This window comes from Ranitomeya imitator, chromosome 10, assembly GCF_032444005.1.
Source record: "Ranitomeya imitator isolate aRanImi1 chromosome 10, aRanImi1.pri, whole genome shotgun sequence".
Classification (NCBI taxonomy): Eukaryota; Metazoa; Chordata; class Amphibia; order Anura; family Dendrobatidae; genus Ranitomeya; species Ranitomeya imitator.
Genome location: NC_091291.1, coordinates 42,351,091 through 42,366,652, shown reverse-complemented (window position 1 = coordinate 42,366,652; position 15,562 = coordinate 42,351,091). Strand labels below are relative to the sequence as shown.

The 15,562-nt window shown below is 43.5% G+C and overlaps 1 protein-coding gene across 3 annotated transcripts in view; it reads left to right on the top strand.

Moving 5' to 3' along the window:
- LOC138652115 (branched-chain-amino-acid aminotransferase, cytosolic-like) overlaps positions 1–15,562 on the top strand; it is a 68,934-nt gene that overhangs the window by 33,743 nt on the left and 19,629 nt on the right. For 2 of the 3 annotated variants that reach the window (XM_069742855.1, XM_069742856.1), the window contains 3 exons: positions 14,104–14,181; positions 14,640–14,840; positions 15,397–15,507. In XM_069742855.1, the coding sequence (XP_069598956.1) occupies positions 14,104–14,181; positions 14,640–14,840; positions 15,397–15,507 (390 nt within the window). Of the gene's footprint in view, positions 1–11,708; positions 11,830–14,103; positions 14,182–14,639; positions 14,841–15,396; positions 15,508–15,562 lie in introns of those variants that run through there. The other variant, XM_069742857.1, reaches the window with a different exon arrangement.

Here is a 15,562-nt window from a genome sequence, read left to right as displayed (position 1 = left end):
AGATGGGTAAGACAATCTAAACTTTTCCCTGTTCATTTGGCACAGAACAAATATTCACCATATGTATTTGTATATTCTATATCCTGGCTGCCGCATTCACTCACATTCACCGCCCTTGCATAAACTCTTTACACTCCATCCATATCAGCCCCTCTGTCCTTTCCTCTCCTATGTATAGCACTCATGCTCTGTTCACATTGCTTAACAGCACAGATCCATTCAGTCCCACCATCCAACACAAGAGACGCTCTCACAAATCACTTAACCATCTGCTCACTCTTTTCTATCCTCCTAATCGCTGGAGACATCTCTCCCAACCCTGGCCCCCCATGTTATAGCCAAGTCAAACCTCCCAACTGCTACACTCAGAAACCCCTCTAACCTTATTAATATTCCATGCATGCCTTCTGTCTTTTTCAATTGTGCCCTTTGGAATTCTTGCTCTGTGTGTAATAAACTCTCCTTCATCCATGACTTTTTCCCTTCTAATTCTCTTAATCTCCTGGCTCTTACTGAAACCTGGATCCAGCAGTCAGACACCACCGCTGCTGCTGCTCTTTCATATGTTGGACTACACTTTTCTCATACCCCAAGATCGGACAACAGAGCAGGTGGAGGCGTTGGTATGCTCCTTTCACCCAAATGTACCTTCCAAGTTATCCCCCAAGTGCCCTCACTTGTCTTCTCTTCCTTTGAGGTGCATGCTGTCAGACTCTACATCCCCTTCTCCATGCGAGTGGCGGTGGTGTATCGTCCTCCGGGCCCCTCTCATCAGTTCCTGGATCACTTTGCCACCTGGCTTCCACACTTTCTCTCCTTTGACACCCCCACCCTCATCATGGGTGATTTCAACATCCCCATTGCTTCTCCCCTTCTGCTTCTCACCTTTTATCTCTAACCTCCTCTTTCGGCCTCTCACAGCATACTATCTCTCAACGCATGAAGATGGAAACTCCCTCGACTTAGTCTTCTCCCGGCTTTGCTCAGTGGATGATTTCACAAACTCCCCTCTCCCGCTCTCTGACCACAACCTTCTTTCATTCTCTATCAAGAACTGCCATCCCGCTCAGGTCACCCCCATTTTCCACACTTATAGAAACATACAGGCCATTAACACCCAGAAACTTATGAAGAACTTGCAGTCCTCATTGGCCCCAATCTCTTCCATCTCATGTCCTGATTCTGCTCTGAAGCATTACAATGAAACCCTGCAAAGTGCCCTGGATGAAGCTGCACCTCTTATACATATAACAACTCGGCACTGACGGCAACAACCGTGGCACACACTGCAAACACGTTTCCTGCAGCGGTGCTCCAGGTGCGCCGAACGTCTGAGGAGAAAATCTAATCTACCCGAAGATTTCATCCATTATAAATTCATGCTAAAAACATACAACTCTGCCCTTCACCTCTCCAAACAAACCTATTTCAACACCCTCATCACCTCACTGTCCAATAACCCTAAACGTCTCTTTGACACTTTCCAGTCCCTACTCAACCCAAGAGTGCAGGCCCAACCACGGATCTCCGTGCTGACGATCTGGCCAATTACTTCAAAGAAAAAATTGACCACATTCGACAGGAAATCCTCTTCATACCATGCACTGTCCTCCCTCCTCCACTGCATCTAGTTCACTCTCTGACTTTGAACCAGTTACAGAAGAAGAACTAATCGGGCTCCTTGCATCTTCTCGCCCAACCACTTGCACCAGTGACCCCATTCTGTCACATCTCCTCCAGTCCCTTTCCCCGGCTGTCACCTCTCACCTAACAAAAATATTCAACCTTTCTCTCACTTCCGGTATTTTTCCATTCTCATTTAAGCATGCCATCATACATCCATTACTTAAAAAACCATCCCTCGATCAAAACTGTGCCGCTAATTATAGACCTGTCTCTAATCTTCCCTTCATCTCTAAACTCCTCGAACGCCTGGTCCACTCCCGTCTTACCTGCTATCTCTCAGATAACTCTTTTCGACCCTCTTCAATCTGGTTTCCGCTATTTACACTCTACTGAAACTGCCCTCACTAAAGTCTCTAATGACCTACTAACAGCTAAATCTAATAGTCACTACTCCATGCTAATTCTCTTGGATCTCTCCGCAGCATTCGACACTGTGGATCATCAGCTCCTCCTCAATATGCTCCGCTCCATCGGCCTCAAGGACATAGTTCTCTCCTGGTTCTCCTCCTATCTCTCTGACCGCTCTTTCACTGTATCTTTTGCTGGTTCCTCCTCCTCTCACCTTCCCCTTACTGTTGGGGTTCCTCAAGGATCAGTCCTAGGCCCCCTCCTCTTCTCGTTGTATACTGCCCCTATTGGACAAACAATCAGTAGATTTGGTTTCCAGTACCATCTCTATGCGGACGACACCCAATTATACACTTCTTCTCCTGTTATCACGCCAACCTTTTTAGTAAACACCAGTGATTGTCTTACCGCTGTCTCTAACATCATGTGCTCCCTCTATCTGAAACTGAACCTTTCAAAAACTGAACTCCTCGTGTTCGCTCCCTCTACTAACCTACCTTTGCCTGACATTGCCATCTCCTTGTGCGGTTCCACCATTACTCCAAAGCAACATGCCAGCTGCCTTGGGGTCATACTTGATTCCGAGCTTTCATCTACCCCCCACATCCGATCACTGGCTCGCTCTTCTTATCTGCATCTCAAAAACATTTCTAGAATTCGCCCTTTTCTTACTTTCGAATCTGCAAAAACTCTTACTGTTTCACTTATTCATTCTCGTCTGGACTATTGTAACTCTCTACTAATTGGCCTCCCTCTTACCAAACTCTCCCCACTCCAATCTGTCCTGAATGCTGCAGCCAGGATCATATTGCTCACCAACCGTTACACCGATGCCTCTACCTTGTGCCAGTCATTACACTGGTTACCCATCCACTCAAGAATCCAGTACAAAACTACTACCCTCATCCACAAAGCACTCCATGGCTCAGCACCACCCTACATCTCCTCTCTGGTCTCAGTCTACCACCTTACCCGTGCCCTCCGCTCCGCTAATGACCTCAGGTTAGCATCCTCAATAATCAGGACTTCCTATTCCTGTCTCCAAGACTTTACATGTGCTGCGCCGATTCTTTGGAATGCACTACCTAGGTTAATATGATTAATCCCCAATCCCCACAGTTTTAAGCGTACCCTAAAAACTCATTTGTTCAGATTGGCCTACCGCCTCAATGCATTAACCTAACGATCCCTGTGTGGCCCATTAACAAAAAAACAAAAACATAATCTGGTTCCTCGCAACATGTTCTCGTACACTTTATGCAGTTAATAGCCCTCTGTGTCTGTACTGCTACATACTTAGGCAGTTAACTGGTTCATACAGCTTTACATGAACACCTGAGCCTTACACTATGGCTGGTCCGAACAACTAAAGCAATTGTTACCATCCACCTCTCGTGTCTCCCCTTTTCGCCATAGTTTGTAAGCTTGCGAGCAGCAGGGCCCTCATTCCTCTTGGTATCGATTTTGAACTGTGATTTCTGTTATGCTGTAATGTATTGTCTGTACAAGTCCCATATATATATATATATATATATATATATATATATATATATATATATATATATATTTATTATATTTTCAAAGAAGCTTTATTGGCAGGACCAAATACACATCAGTTTTGCCAAAGCAAGTGTATAAAGGCAATAGGGATAGGGACTGTGGGGATGTTGGGTAGGAGCTGTAGGGAAGGTGGATGGGGGCAGATCCATTGTGGGGGTTATAGTCCATGGCATAGGGGAGGTGGATGGGGCAGATCCAGGGTGGGGGCTATAGTCCATGGCATAGGGGAGGTGGATGGGGCAGGTCCAGGCTGGGGGCCTCGACCAATCAGAGACGTGGGATTTCCAGGACAGACAGACAGACGGAAAAACCCTTAGACAATTATATATATAGACTAGATTGTGGCCCGATTCGAACGCATCGGGTATTCTAGAATATGCATGTCTCAGTAGTATATCGACAATGATGATTCCAGAATTCGCGGCAGACTGTGCCCGTCGCTGATTGGTTGAGGCAACCTTTGACATCATCGTCGCCATGGCAACCATTATGACATCTACGTCGATACTGTGCCCGTCGCTGAATCAGAAACGTGGGATTTCTATGTCCTTTATGACATCATCGTCGCTGATTGGTCGAGGCCTGGCGGCCTCGACCAATCAGAGAGGCAGGATTTCCAGGACAGACAGAAAGACAGACGGAAAAACCCTTAGGCAATTATATATATAGATAGATATATTTGCCTCGGGTATCTCCCCTAAAATACGCTATAACTATCTTCTTTGATTATTGCAACTTTTGATTGCATTTTTTTCCGTGTTAGTGGTGAAGGTGTTTTTATTTTAAATTGACTTTTAGTGCAAAAACACTGAGATTCTGCATTTAAAAAAATATTTTATTTGCCATAGAAGCCCATAGAGAAAAAAAAATTAACAAAAAATGTGCGGTTCAGCCATATCTGTGGTGTTCCCGAGTTGAGTAAATGTTATGGGTTTTTTTCCCTCCTGTATTTTTTTTTTTTTTCAAAGTAACTCTGCTGCCTTTACCCGATCGAGAAAATGAAGTGATTTCATGAAAATTCCTACCCGTCCTGCAGCTGCAGCATTGTGCTTTTTTTTTTTTTCTTATAGACTTCAATGGGGAGCATGAAACAAATGCATGTCTAAGTGCAGAATTCAGGCATCCCTGCGCTAAAGAAAAGCTGCTGTGTCAAAAAAGGGGGCAATGTCTAAAAAAAAATAAAAAAAAAAAAATTCATTTTTGTTAGATTTTTATCAGAGCACATTATCATTGTGTATTTTGGTGTGGACACCTAAAAAAAACACAGCGTAGCCGCACGTGGGAACAAGACCTAAAATGCACAGTGGGCATGAGTTTTCCTGAAGGGGTTGTTTGTGCAAGGAGTCTTTTAGGAGAGGTAAATTTTAGACTCCTCCTCAAAAATGTTAAACTCCTTAAAAAAAAAAAAAAAAAAAACACCCCCTTGGAGTTTCTGTTCCAAAAACTACTAAAAAAAAACTCTGTAAGCACAAAAAGCTGAAAGGTAGTGTCCAAAAAATGTCACCCGTTTGCCTCCTTTCCAGCTGCTTCCGTTTTTTTAAAAGTCCAAAAATCTATTCCCCAGGGCATAATCTGTATAAGAAGGCAATTAAAATCTGAATATATTATTTTATTGAAAAAAGGTCAGCTGAACTTGTTACTAATGGAAAACAACTAAACATATTAACAAGTCTCCAAAAATAGTGAGATACAACCAGGTGTAACACAGCCTAAATAGCTAGTGGTCAGCCAGGCGATGGTTCCACTGGCTTTGCCGAGCTTTCTTATCTTCTCCACGAAAGACCCACTTGTCGGAAACCTGAAATTGGGCATGTTGGATCGCTATATTCCCCCCCACCATCGGGAGACCCCATACTTATTACACTCTCAGCCGAGCTTCTCGATTTATGTTGGCAGTGACTGACATTAGTCTGATGTGTATGTGGACTTTAACCCCTTCACGCCGCAGCCCTTTTTCGTTTTTGCATTTCTGTCTTTCGCTCCCCTTCTTCCCGGCGCCATACCTCCTTCTATTTTTCCTTCATATGGCCAAGCGAGGGCTTGTTTTTTTTTGTGGGACAAGTTGTACTTTTGAACGACACCATTGGTTTTACCATATTGTGTACTGAAAAACAGGAAAAAAGTTCCAAGTGCGGTGAAATTTGCAAAAAAGTGCAATTCTGCAACGTGTTTTTTTTTTTCTTTACCATGTTCACCAAATTCTAAAACTGACCTGCCATTATGATTCTCCAGGTCATTACGAGTTCATAGACACCAAACATGTCTAGGTTGTTTTTTTTATTTAAGTGGCAAAAAAAATCAAAAGTTTGTTTAAAAAAAATAAATAAATAAAATTGCGTCATATTCCGAGACCCGTAGCGTCTTAATTTTTCGTTATCTCGGGCTGGGTGAGGGCTTATTTTTTGCGTACTGAGCTGACGTTTTTAATTATACTATTTTGGTGCAGGAATAATCTTTTGATTGCCCGTTATTGCATTTTAACGCAATGTTGCGGCGACCAAAAACGTAATTCTGGCGTTTTGACTTTTTTTTTTCTCATTACGCCATTTAGTGATTGGGTTAATTCTTTTTTATATTGATAGATCGAGCGATTCTGAACGCGGCAATACTAAATACGTGTATGCTTTTTTTTTTTTTTTAATGTTTTATTTTGAATGAGGCGAAAGGGGGGTGATTTGAACTAATTTATATATATATATATATATATATATATATATATATATATATATATATATATATATATATATATATATATATATATATATATATATATATATAATTTTACCTCTATACAAGTCACTAGTTGGACCACACTTAGAATACTGTGCACAGTTCTGGTCTCCGGTGATATAAGAAAGACATAGCTGAACTGGAGCGGGTGCAGAGAAGAGCGACCAAGGTTATTAGAGGACTGGGGGGTCTGCAATACCAAGATAGGTTATTACACTTGGGGCTATTTAGTTTGGAAAAACGAAGACTAAGGGGTGATCTTATTTTAATGTATAAATATATGAGGGGACAGTACAAAGACCTTTCTGATGATCTTTTTAATCATAGACCTGAGACAGAGACAAGGGGGCATCCTCTGCGTTTGGAGGAAAAAAGGTTTAAGCATAATAACAGACGCGGATTCTTTACTGTAAGAGCAGTGAGACTATGGAACTCTCTGCCGTATGATGTTGTAATGAGTGATTCATTACTTAAATTTAAGAGGGGACTGGATACCTTTCTGGAAAAGTATAATGTTACAGGGTATATACACTAGATTCCTTGATAGGGCGTTGATCCAGAGAACTAGTCTGATTGCCGTATGTGGAGTCGGGAAGGAATTTTTCCCCAATGTGGAGCTTACTCTTTGCCACATGGGTTTTTTTTTGCCTTCCTCTGGATCAACATGTTAGGTTAGGCTATGGGTTGAACTAGATGGACTTAAAGTCTTCCTTCAACCTTAATAACTATGTAAAAAAAAAAAAATATATATATATATATATATATATATATATATATATATGTGTGTGTGTGTATATATATATATATATATATATATATATATATATATATATATATAATCCAACCAGCACTCCCAATGTGAACACATGCCAGCTGTATCATATAGATGTACATGAATCTAGGCCATGTGAAAACACAGACAAACGTTCAATATGAATTATACTTCTCAAAAATATTTTTTCATAAAACTTACAGTTCTAGATAAAATGAAGATTCTTAGCGCATAAATTGGCCAATTCATGTGTGCCCATCAACCACGGCAAGGTGATCTCCCTCTGATGGGTCCTACACTACCATACATGCCACTCTTGGGCCACCAGCCTACAACTCTGGACAAACATGTCACTCTGGGCTAAACCTACAATTTATGGGCAGGTAGAGTTGATTACCGCCACCTGCAAGGTCAATGGGAGGAGTGCAAGATCAGCCTGGAGGCAGCCACATCCATACACTACATTGGCCAATTTATGCGCTAAGAATCTTCATTTTATCTATAACTGTAAGTTTTATGAAAAAATATTTTTGAGAAGTATGATTCATATTGAACGTTTGTGTTTTCACATGGCCTAGATTCATGTACATGTACTGCTGTGTTCTTTTCTATCTCTATCTATCTATCTATCTATCTATCTATCTATCTATAATTTTTAAAAACTTTTTTTTCACTTTTGGCATGCTTCAATAGTCTCCATGGTAGACTAGAAGCTGCCATAACCCGATCGGCTCTGCTACATACAAGCGATGATCAGATCGCCTGTATGTAGCAGAATTGCTGACCTACTATGAGCGCCGACCACTGCAATCCGACAGTGACAACCAGAGGTCTCCTGCAGAGATGGTATCGCCGATCCGACTGCCATGTCGACAGGTTAGGTTTGCTTACAGGTGTGCATTTACATGCTTTCCTAACCATCTTATACATTGTGTTGGAAACCCTTAAGGCCCCGCATATTAGATGGCTGCCGGCCGAACAGTGCTGCATCCGATCGTTAAGCCGACAGCCACCTCAGCCAGCTCGCCCATACACGGGAGCGCTCGTTTGTCCAAGCGTTCTTGTGTTCTCTATGAGAACGCCGCCAGCTGACACATTGGACGGTGACTTCTCAGGAGAAACAGTGCGATTGGCAGTCCGAATATGTACGCTCTGTCATGAGCATCAGTATGCCAGTGTCACTTTATACATTAGTGTTGGCCGAGTCCATCGATATTGGCGGCCCAATATCAGAATTCGTCCCACAGTGTAAGGCCTCTTTCACACATCAGTGTCTCCGGGACATGTGGTGACAGTTTTCACACATACCAGAGACACTGACACACGTAGACCTGTTCAAATGAATGGATCTGTGCACATATTTGTTTTCTCACGGACCGTGTGCTCCACACATCGACATGTCCGGTTTTGTTCGTCTGCACGGATCACACGGGCCCATACAAGTCAGTGGGTCCGTGTGAACACATACTGCACACGGATGGCGTCCGGGTGCGTTTTTAAAGTCATAAGGTTAAAATGGAAACTAATTGTTTCAATACACGGACAAATGGACAGCACGCAGATGCCACACGGATGGGACACACGGATGCCACAAGGATGGGACACACAGATATCACATGGATTGGCCACACGGATGGGACACACGGATAGCACAGAAGACACACAGCACACGGATGGGACACACAGCACACGGATGGGACACACAGCACATGGATGACACACGGATAGCACACGGATGGGACACACGGATAGCACAGATGACACACGGACAGCACACGGTTGGGACACACACCACATGGATGCCACACGGATGGGACACACGGATGCCACACGGACGGATGCCACACACAGATAGCACACAGATGCCATACGGATAGAACACACGGATACCACATGGATAGGACACACGGTTAGCACACGGATGACACACGGATAGCACAGATGACAGACAGCACACGGATGGGACATACAGATGCCACACGGATAGGACACACGGATAACACACGGATGCCATTCAGATAGGACACACGGACAGCATACAGATGACACGCGTATGGCACACGCGGATGGGACACACGGACAGCATACAGATGACACGCGTATGGCACACGCGGATGGGACACACGGATAGAACACACGGATAGGACACATGGATAACACACGGATGCCATACAGATAGGACACACGGATGCCACATGGATGGGACACACGGACAGCATACAGATGACACGCGGATGGCACACGCGGATGGGACACACGGATAGGACACATGGATAACACACGGATGCCATACAGATAGGACACACGGATGCCACATGGATGGGACACACGGACAGCATACAGATGCCACACGGATGGGACACACGGACAGCACACGGATGGATAGGACACATGGACACGGATATCTCTGGTACCGTTTTTTCCGGTACCACAAATATCAGGACGTGTGAATCCGGCCTCAAGCGTATGAAGAGCCCTGACCCATCGTACAGTTTTCACCAGATTTGTGTCGTAAAACTATTACAAAAGTCACAAGTCCAATCTTTTAAGAATTTTACCTCAGTCTTGACTAACTCCATCAACTTTTTGAAAAGTGGGAACAGCTTAGATGGGACGGAGAATTTATGTAACAAAAGTGGAGTCAATTATGACAGAATGTACCGGAGTAGATTTCGGCAGATGAAGGATGAATGTAAACAGATTAGTGAATTTGGCACGTCTTACTCCAGCGCACCCTTCCTCAACACAAGCGTAGGAAACCTCAGTCCTGATGAATCGGAGCCTTAAACATATAACTGTTTTGGATCTCTAAGTCTAATAAGTAAAAGTCTGAATCCCTAGGGTTTGGCATGTTATAGAAGCATGTGAGAAATACTGATCTGTGGTGGCCTGAGTGTCGAGACCCAACTGATCAGTAAGTGTCTTCTGCCCTCGGTTTTCTGGAGAGTGAATGAAGACTGGCTCTATACAGGCCCAGCATTAGGGGCAGGCAGACCAGGCAGCTGCCTAGGGCCTCCGCTCCTCCAGGGGCCCCCTGCCAGTGGCCGCTATGGGGCCCATGAGAGAGATAACTAAGAAGACTGAGTAGCTCCCTGCTGCTCATTGGATTACAAATGTATTCTGTATTCTAAACAGGAAACCTTTCTGCATTGCTAGAATTTTCAGACTATCAGACAAAGGGTTAAAGGTGTTTTACAGCATAAATTAATATTTCCACATTTTATAGCGAAAAAAAGGTTAGATCAAGGGCATTGTAGAAAGCCCATGACGGAGACTGTAACCAAAGGCGCAGAGCAGGGAGCATGCCACTGGCTCGGCAAACAATTCTGTGGCCAGACCAATGTGTGCAGACACCTGGAAATGTTTGCCAAGGTTACACGGCCTGATAACGGCTTTATTTTCCCTGCAGTGTGCTCTCTGACCTGGATCGTAACATATACGCTTAACTAGTAATAACTCTCAACTTTTATTTCAGAAATCAATAGAACTCACGAATATCAGCAACTTTATAATACATCTTATTAGAGAAATCTGCTTCTTTCTCCTCCCGGACTGATTTTTCACTCCCAATTTATCTGTATTTAGTGAAAACAGACTTTGCCATTACTGAGATAGGAGATGACAGTTGGTGCTGATAAAGTTCTATGGAGGGAGGAGGTAGAGGCCGACAAGACATTCTGCAGCAAGATCACCTGAAAGCTCAGCCCCATTGATTTGTAATCTGGTCCTTTTGGGTTTCATCATACGGAATCCATTTTTTTACCATGACCCCCAAGATCTGAACCTACTCAATCATGTGAGCCATTTACAGTTTATGAATGACAGTCCCTGGTGGGGTTTTCCTTTTAAGAGCTGACTTGGAAATTCTTTTCATGTACCAGACGGATCAGGATGTACAATGCATTATCTCCCACCACAATATGCAAATGTATTCGAGGATATGATTAACAAGACTGGGGCTGCACACACTCTTTCCTCATATATGCTACATATCTTGGAATCCTTTTTTTTTTTTTTTTAATTCCATGGAGTTCACCTGATCTATATCTTTTCCTGGCTGATATGTATTCACATTGTACTCTCCAACCTTTGCATGTTCTGTAGAGACATGCCGGGAGTGGTAGTTCTGCACTGACCGGAGAGCCTCCGATTGGAGACCATTTTTAAATGCATCTATATATTTTTCATAGGTGACTCCATTTAGTACTGGGTCAGTTTTGGTCTCCTGCCAACACAACGTTTGCTGTGCCCTATGGAACCCGCAGGCTGCCGGGACACGTCCTGGAAAGTTCTTTCTGACGTTATGTAATGAAGTACTCACCATTTTCTGCCTGACATCGTTTCCTATACGTGTGATCATCTTTCTCTTGTCTCCGGCTTGTCTGGTGACTGCACTGATCACGGAGTAAGGGAGTGTTCATGTGTCGAGTCCCAGGGTCCAGAGTCCAGAATCCACTATGAGGACAGTCCTCGGGCTGATTGGTTTGGGTGGAGGAGAGTCCCTCCATAGCCCACCTTTCAGGAGGAGCCTTCATGACAGGGGGTTGCTTCTCACGCCACTAAACTCTGCTGAGCTGTACAGAATGTAAATCAGCCATTTGCCTTTTGTACCCTGTCTGCCAGTGGGACATTACCTCAATGCGCTGCCAGAATGATAATTAATGCTTTGTTGTTAATCCCTTTGTGGAAAATCAGGCGAAATCCTTCCATCCATAATTAAATCGGCTACAAAGGTGAAGACTGCGACATTTTAGCTGTAGTTCTCAGAAGAGTTTTCCGATGGAAAGGCCCGGGTCACATTGGGCCCGGGTCACATTGTGGCATTGACATTTATAGAGCTTTTATAGCCAGTTTTAGCAAAAATGCATTTCCTTTCATATATCGGACTCCATTTAAAAAGTAAAATGTTCCCTTGTACCCTCCTAAGTCTAAAACATTATTACTACCAAACACCATTATTTTTCACAAAAGCCCAGAAAATACATTCTCTTTGGTAATATATAGACTAAGCCCAACATAAAGTTTCTTTTGTGTTACTTTGTGTCTTCGTTTCATCTCTATCTGTCCCTCTGCGCATCCAGCTTCACATAGCAGAAAGGGTGATCCTATTCTTATCTGCAGAAACGACATTTCCCAGCAGCACTTTTCTCCTTAGTGCTGCATCTCCCTCCCTATCTTATATGCTCCTGACAAGCCCTACCTTTCTTGAGCTATCCTCAAACTAATCTGTAGAATTTACCATATGTTTCTGTGCCTTCTTCTCTGTACCCTGCCTGACCGATCTTATCTACTGCCATCTACCGTACATCAGTACGGCTGCCTATGTGGACTTATATAATTGCTAGCTGGTTTCTAACAAAGCTCAACTTTCCTACACTCCTTCACATTGGAGCATGTACTTGGTGCTGACAGATCTGTTATGTCGGAAAGCTTGTGGAGAAAGCATAAAATAGTGCACGTAGGGTATAAACTGTAAAAAAAAACAAAACCTCCCTTTTGGAGGTTGTGCTACAATGGGCGCAACAATAGCATTGCTAGAACATGCCTGGAACAAGCTGCTGCTGGTGTCCTTGTCCTTCAATCCAGGTATGCAGAAAGGAGTTAATACCAATAAATGAAACATACTTCATCATCACAGCTTCCTTTGGTCACTGGTTGTATCTTCAGTGTCCATTCCTGTTTGGTATCCACCCATACTCTTATCTTTTGATCATATCTGTGACGTGAAACTTCAAATGCTGCTCTGTTGATGCATATGTCAGAAGATTATTCTTTGCTGTATGCATCAACAAAGCAGCATTTTCCACAACAAAACACTGCTCTGCATTGCCTAGTAATTACAAGCTCCATTGTGGAGGAGTGCAGAAGAGTAGAGCTCTGCTACAAATCAGGCAACAATTATGTAAAATCGCACAGCTGCTATAGTGATGTAGATAGCAGAAGACAAAATTGGTCTGGAAGGGTACTGTACAGGAGCAGAGCATGCACAGAAGCAGAGGATATTACCTTTAGAGTAAACTTTGTCAGAGGTTGTGGCGGAGCTGTGCTGGCTGGAAGCTAGGGGAGAGACACTGTATTGAACAAGATCAACCAGGACCACTGGAACTACAGGAGGATGGTTCCAATGGCACCTGGAGGCTAAATAGAGCCTGGAGGAGCATCTTTTGGCTATCGAAGAACTTTGATTCTGCTGACGGCCATCTCTGCCCATTCATGTGAGTGTTCATGTGTTTTCCGCAAGGAGGAAGTTTCCGCTAGACTCCAGCAGCAGCGTATCCCTCCTAAATACTGTTGAAATGCCAATGTACAGAGTCGGAGCGGCCCCTTTACAAGTCGGGTGCTCAGCCGGTCCTGACAAAATCTGCCCGTTCAGTCGCCTTTCATCTAATCTTTATGGGGGACTTATGTGTATGGCTGTGATGGTGAGACTCCCATTCACAAAATGAACGTTACATCATCTGCTTTCCATGTTTTTCACGATTCGCTCTCATACCCATGCTATACTAGGGGACCATTCACATGTCCGATTTTTAGTTTTTCTTCAAAACAAGTGGTCCATGGCAAATATCGAAAACCCATCCAATTTTGATTTGAAGGTCAGATCAAAATCAGCAATGCAAGCTAATGGCTCCGTGAAAAAATTGGACCTCACTGGGATGACATCGATTTTCACAGACTCCTAGAATTGAGAATTTCTCCGCCTACGTGAAGATTGGATGATGCTCATACCACACTATGATCATACTGAGCAGAATAATTGGTCCGATTTTTTTTTTTCGGACGTGAAGAAAAAAAAATCTGACATCTGAATGAGGCCTTCGGGTTTGTTCACACATGTCAGGTATAGGAGAAGATAAACTTTTTTTGTTTCTTAGAGAAAAATTAAATTTTCAAACTCAAGTGAAGCTTTGTTGTCAACATGGTGAAAATCTTGTGCTGGAATTAGTCCTTACTTGTACCTGTCCTTTTATTTCCTTACATCTCATTTTATTGTTTTTATTCTCTAGGTTTTTGGCAGACAACTAATATCAGCTCAGCGCCGATGGCCTATTATCTCATGGAGAGCAGCAAGCACAACATTTAAGGTAAAGAATAGTGATGAGGGAACATGGATAAGGTGTTATCCGAGCATGTTCTGGTGCTAACCGAGTGTCTTCGGCGTGCTCGAAAAATATGTTCAAGTCCCCGCACCTACAGGTCTCGTGGCTTTTCGACAGGCGCAACCCATGCAAGGATTGCCTAACAAACAGAGTTGCTTTATGTGTTGAGGCTGTCGGAAGAGCCGCAACTCGCGAGACATGCAGCCGCGGGGATCCGAATATCGTATTCGACAACGCCGAAGACACTCTCAGATAACACTTTATCCCAGCTCGGTCGCTCATGACTAAGGAACAATTCATGGATGTAAATGACGCCCTTGTATGGCAGCTTGAATGAAGAAAATTGGGCATTTGGGGATGACCTGCAGAAGTCGTCTTCGTGTCAGTACGGTTATACTTTTTTTTTTTAAATGTTTCATTTCATCGTCTCCTTTGTACTTCAGTCCACAGACCTCCAAGTAGAATTGAACAAACAGCCTAAAAAGAAGCCGGCTGTATCAGAGTTGGTGTTTGGAAAAACGTTCACCGACCATATGCTGACCATAGAGTGGACCAATGAGAGCGGCTGGGGAAAGCCGCTCATAAAGCCCTTCCAAAACCTTTCCCTTCACCCTGCGTCTTCTGCACTGCATTATTCAGTTGAGGTAAGGTGTAGGAATCAAGGAGGTCATCGCATTACTAACGTCTTCCAGAAAAGTCACGCATTTTTTATTTAAAAGGTTGTTGTAGAAGTAGAGTTCTGAGATTTCCTCCGCTTTTCTAGTTGGAAAATTGGCATTGGGTCAGGCTTGGCATTGTTTTCAGCCTACAGCAGATTATTTATCACTTGCGGTGGAGAGATCCTTTTTATGAGAAGGTCCTTACTCCAAATTTTCATATGATGTCACATCTTCCTGTAAGGAAGCGATTATTCGGCTCTGGTCCATGAGTACTTTGTAGAGATAGGAGGGGGAGACATATTTCTTTATATATGACCCATGATTGTCACTAAAGATGCCATACTGGATGAAACCTTGAGTTCTCCACGTCTTTGAGATCCCACACTAGTAGTATTTTGGAGTGTAAGCAAATTGGCTACAAGTGGGTTTGCAGTTAGTTCCTGGAGATGTCCGATATCCTTTTAGGCTATGACTAGCATATATTCCACAGGGTGTAGTGGGGGGTATATCTTTATTGATACGTTCCTCTGTCTTTTTGCAGCTGTTTGAGGGCATGAAAGCCTACAGAGGGGAGGACAATCAGGTTCGTCTTTTCCGACCCATGATGAACATGGAGAGGATGCATCGGACGGCACACCGAGCTTGTCTACCTGTAAGTATTAGTGACCGTGCATTCTCTGAAGCGTTGGGATTAAAACATGCTCACA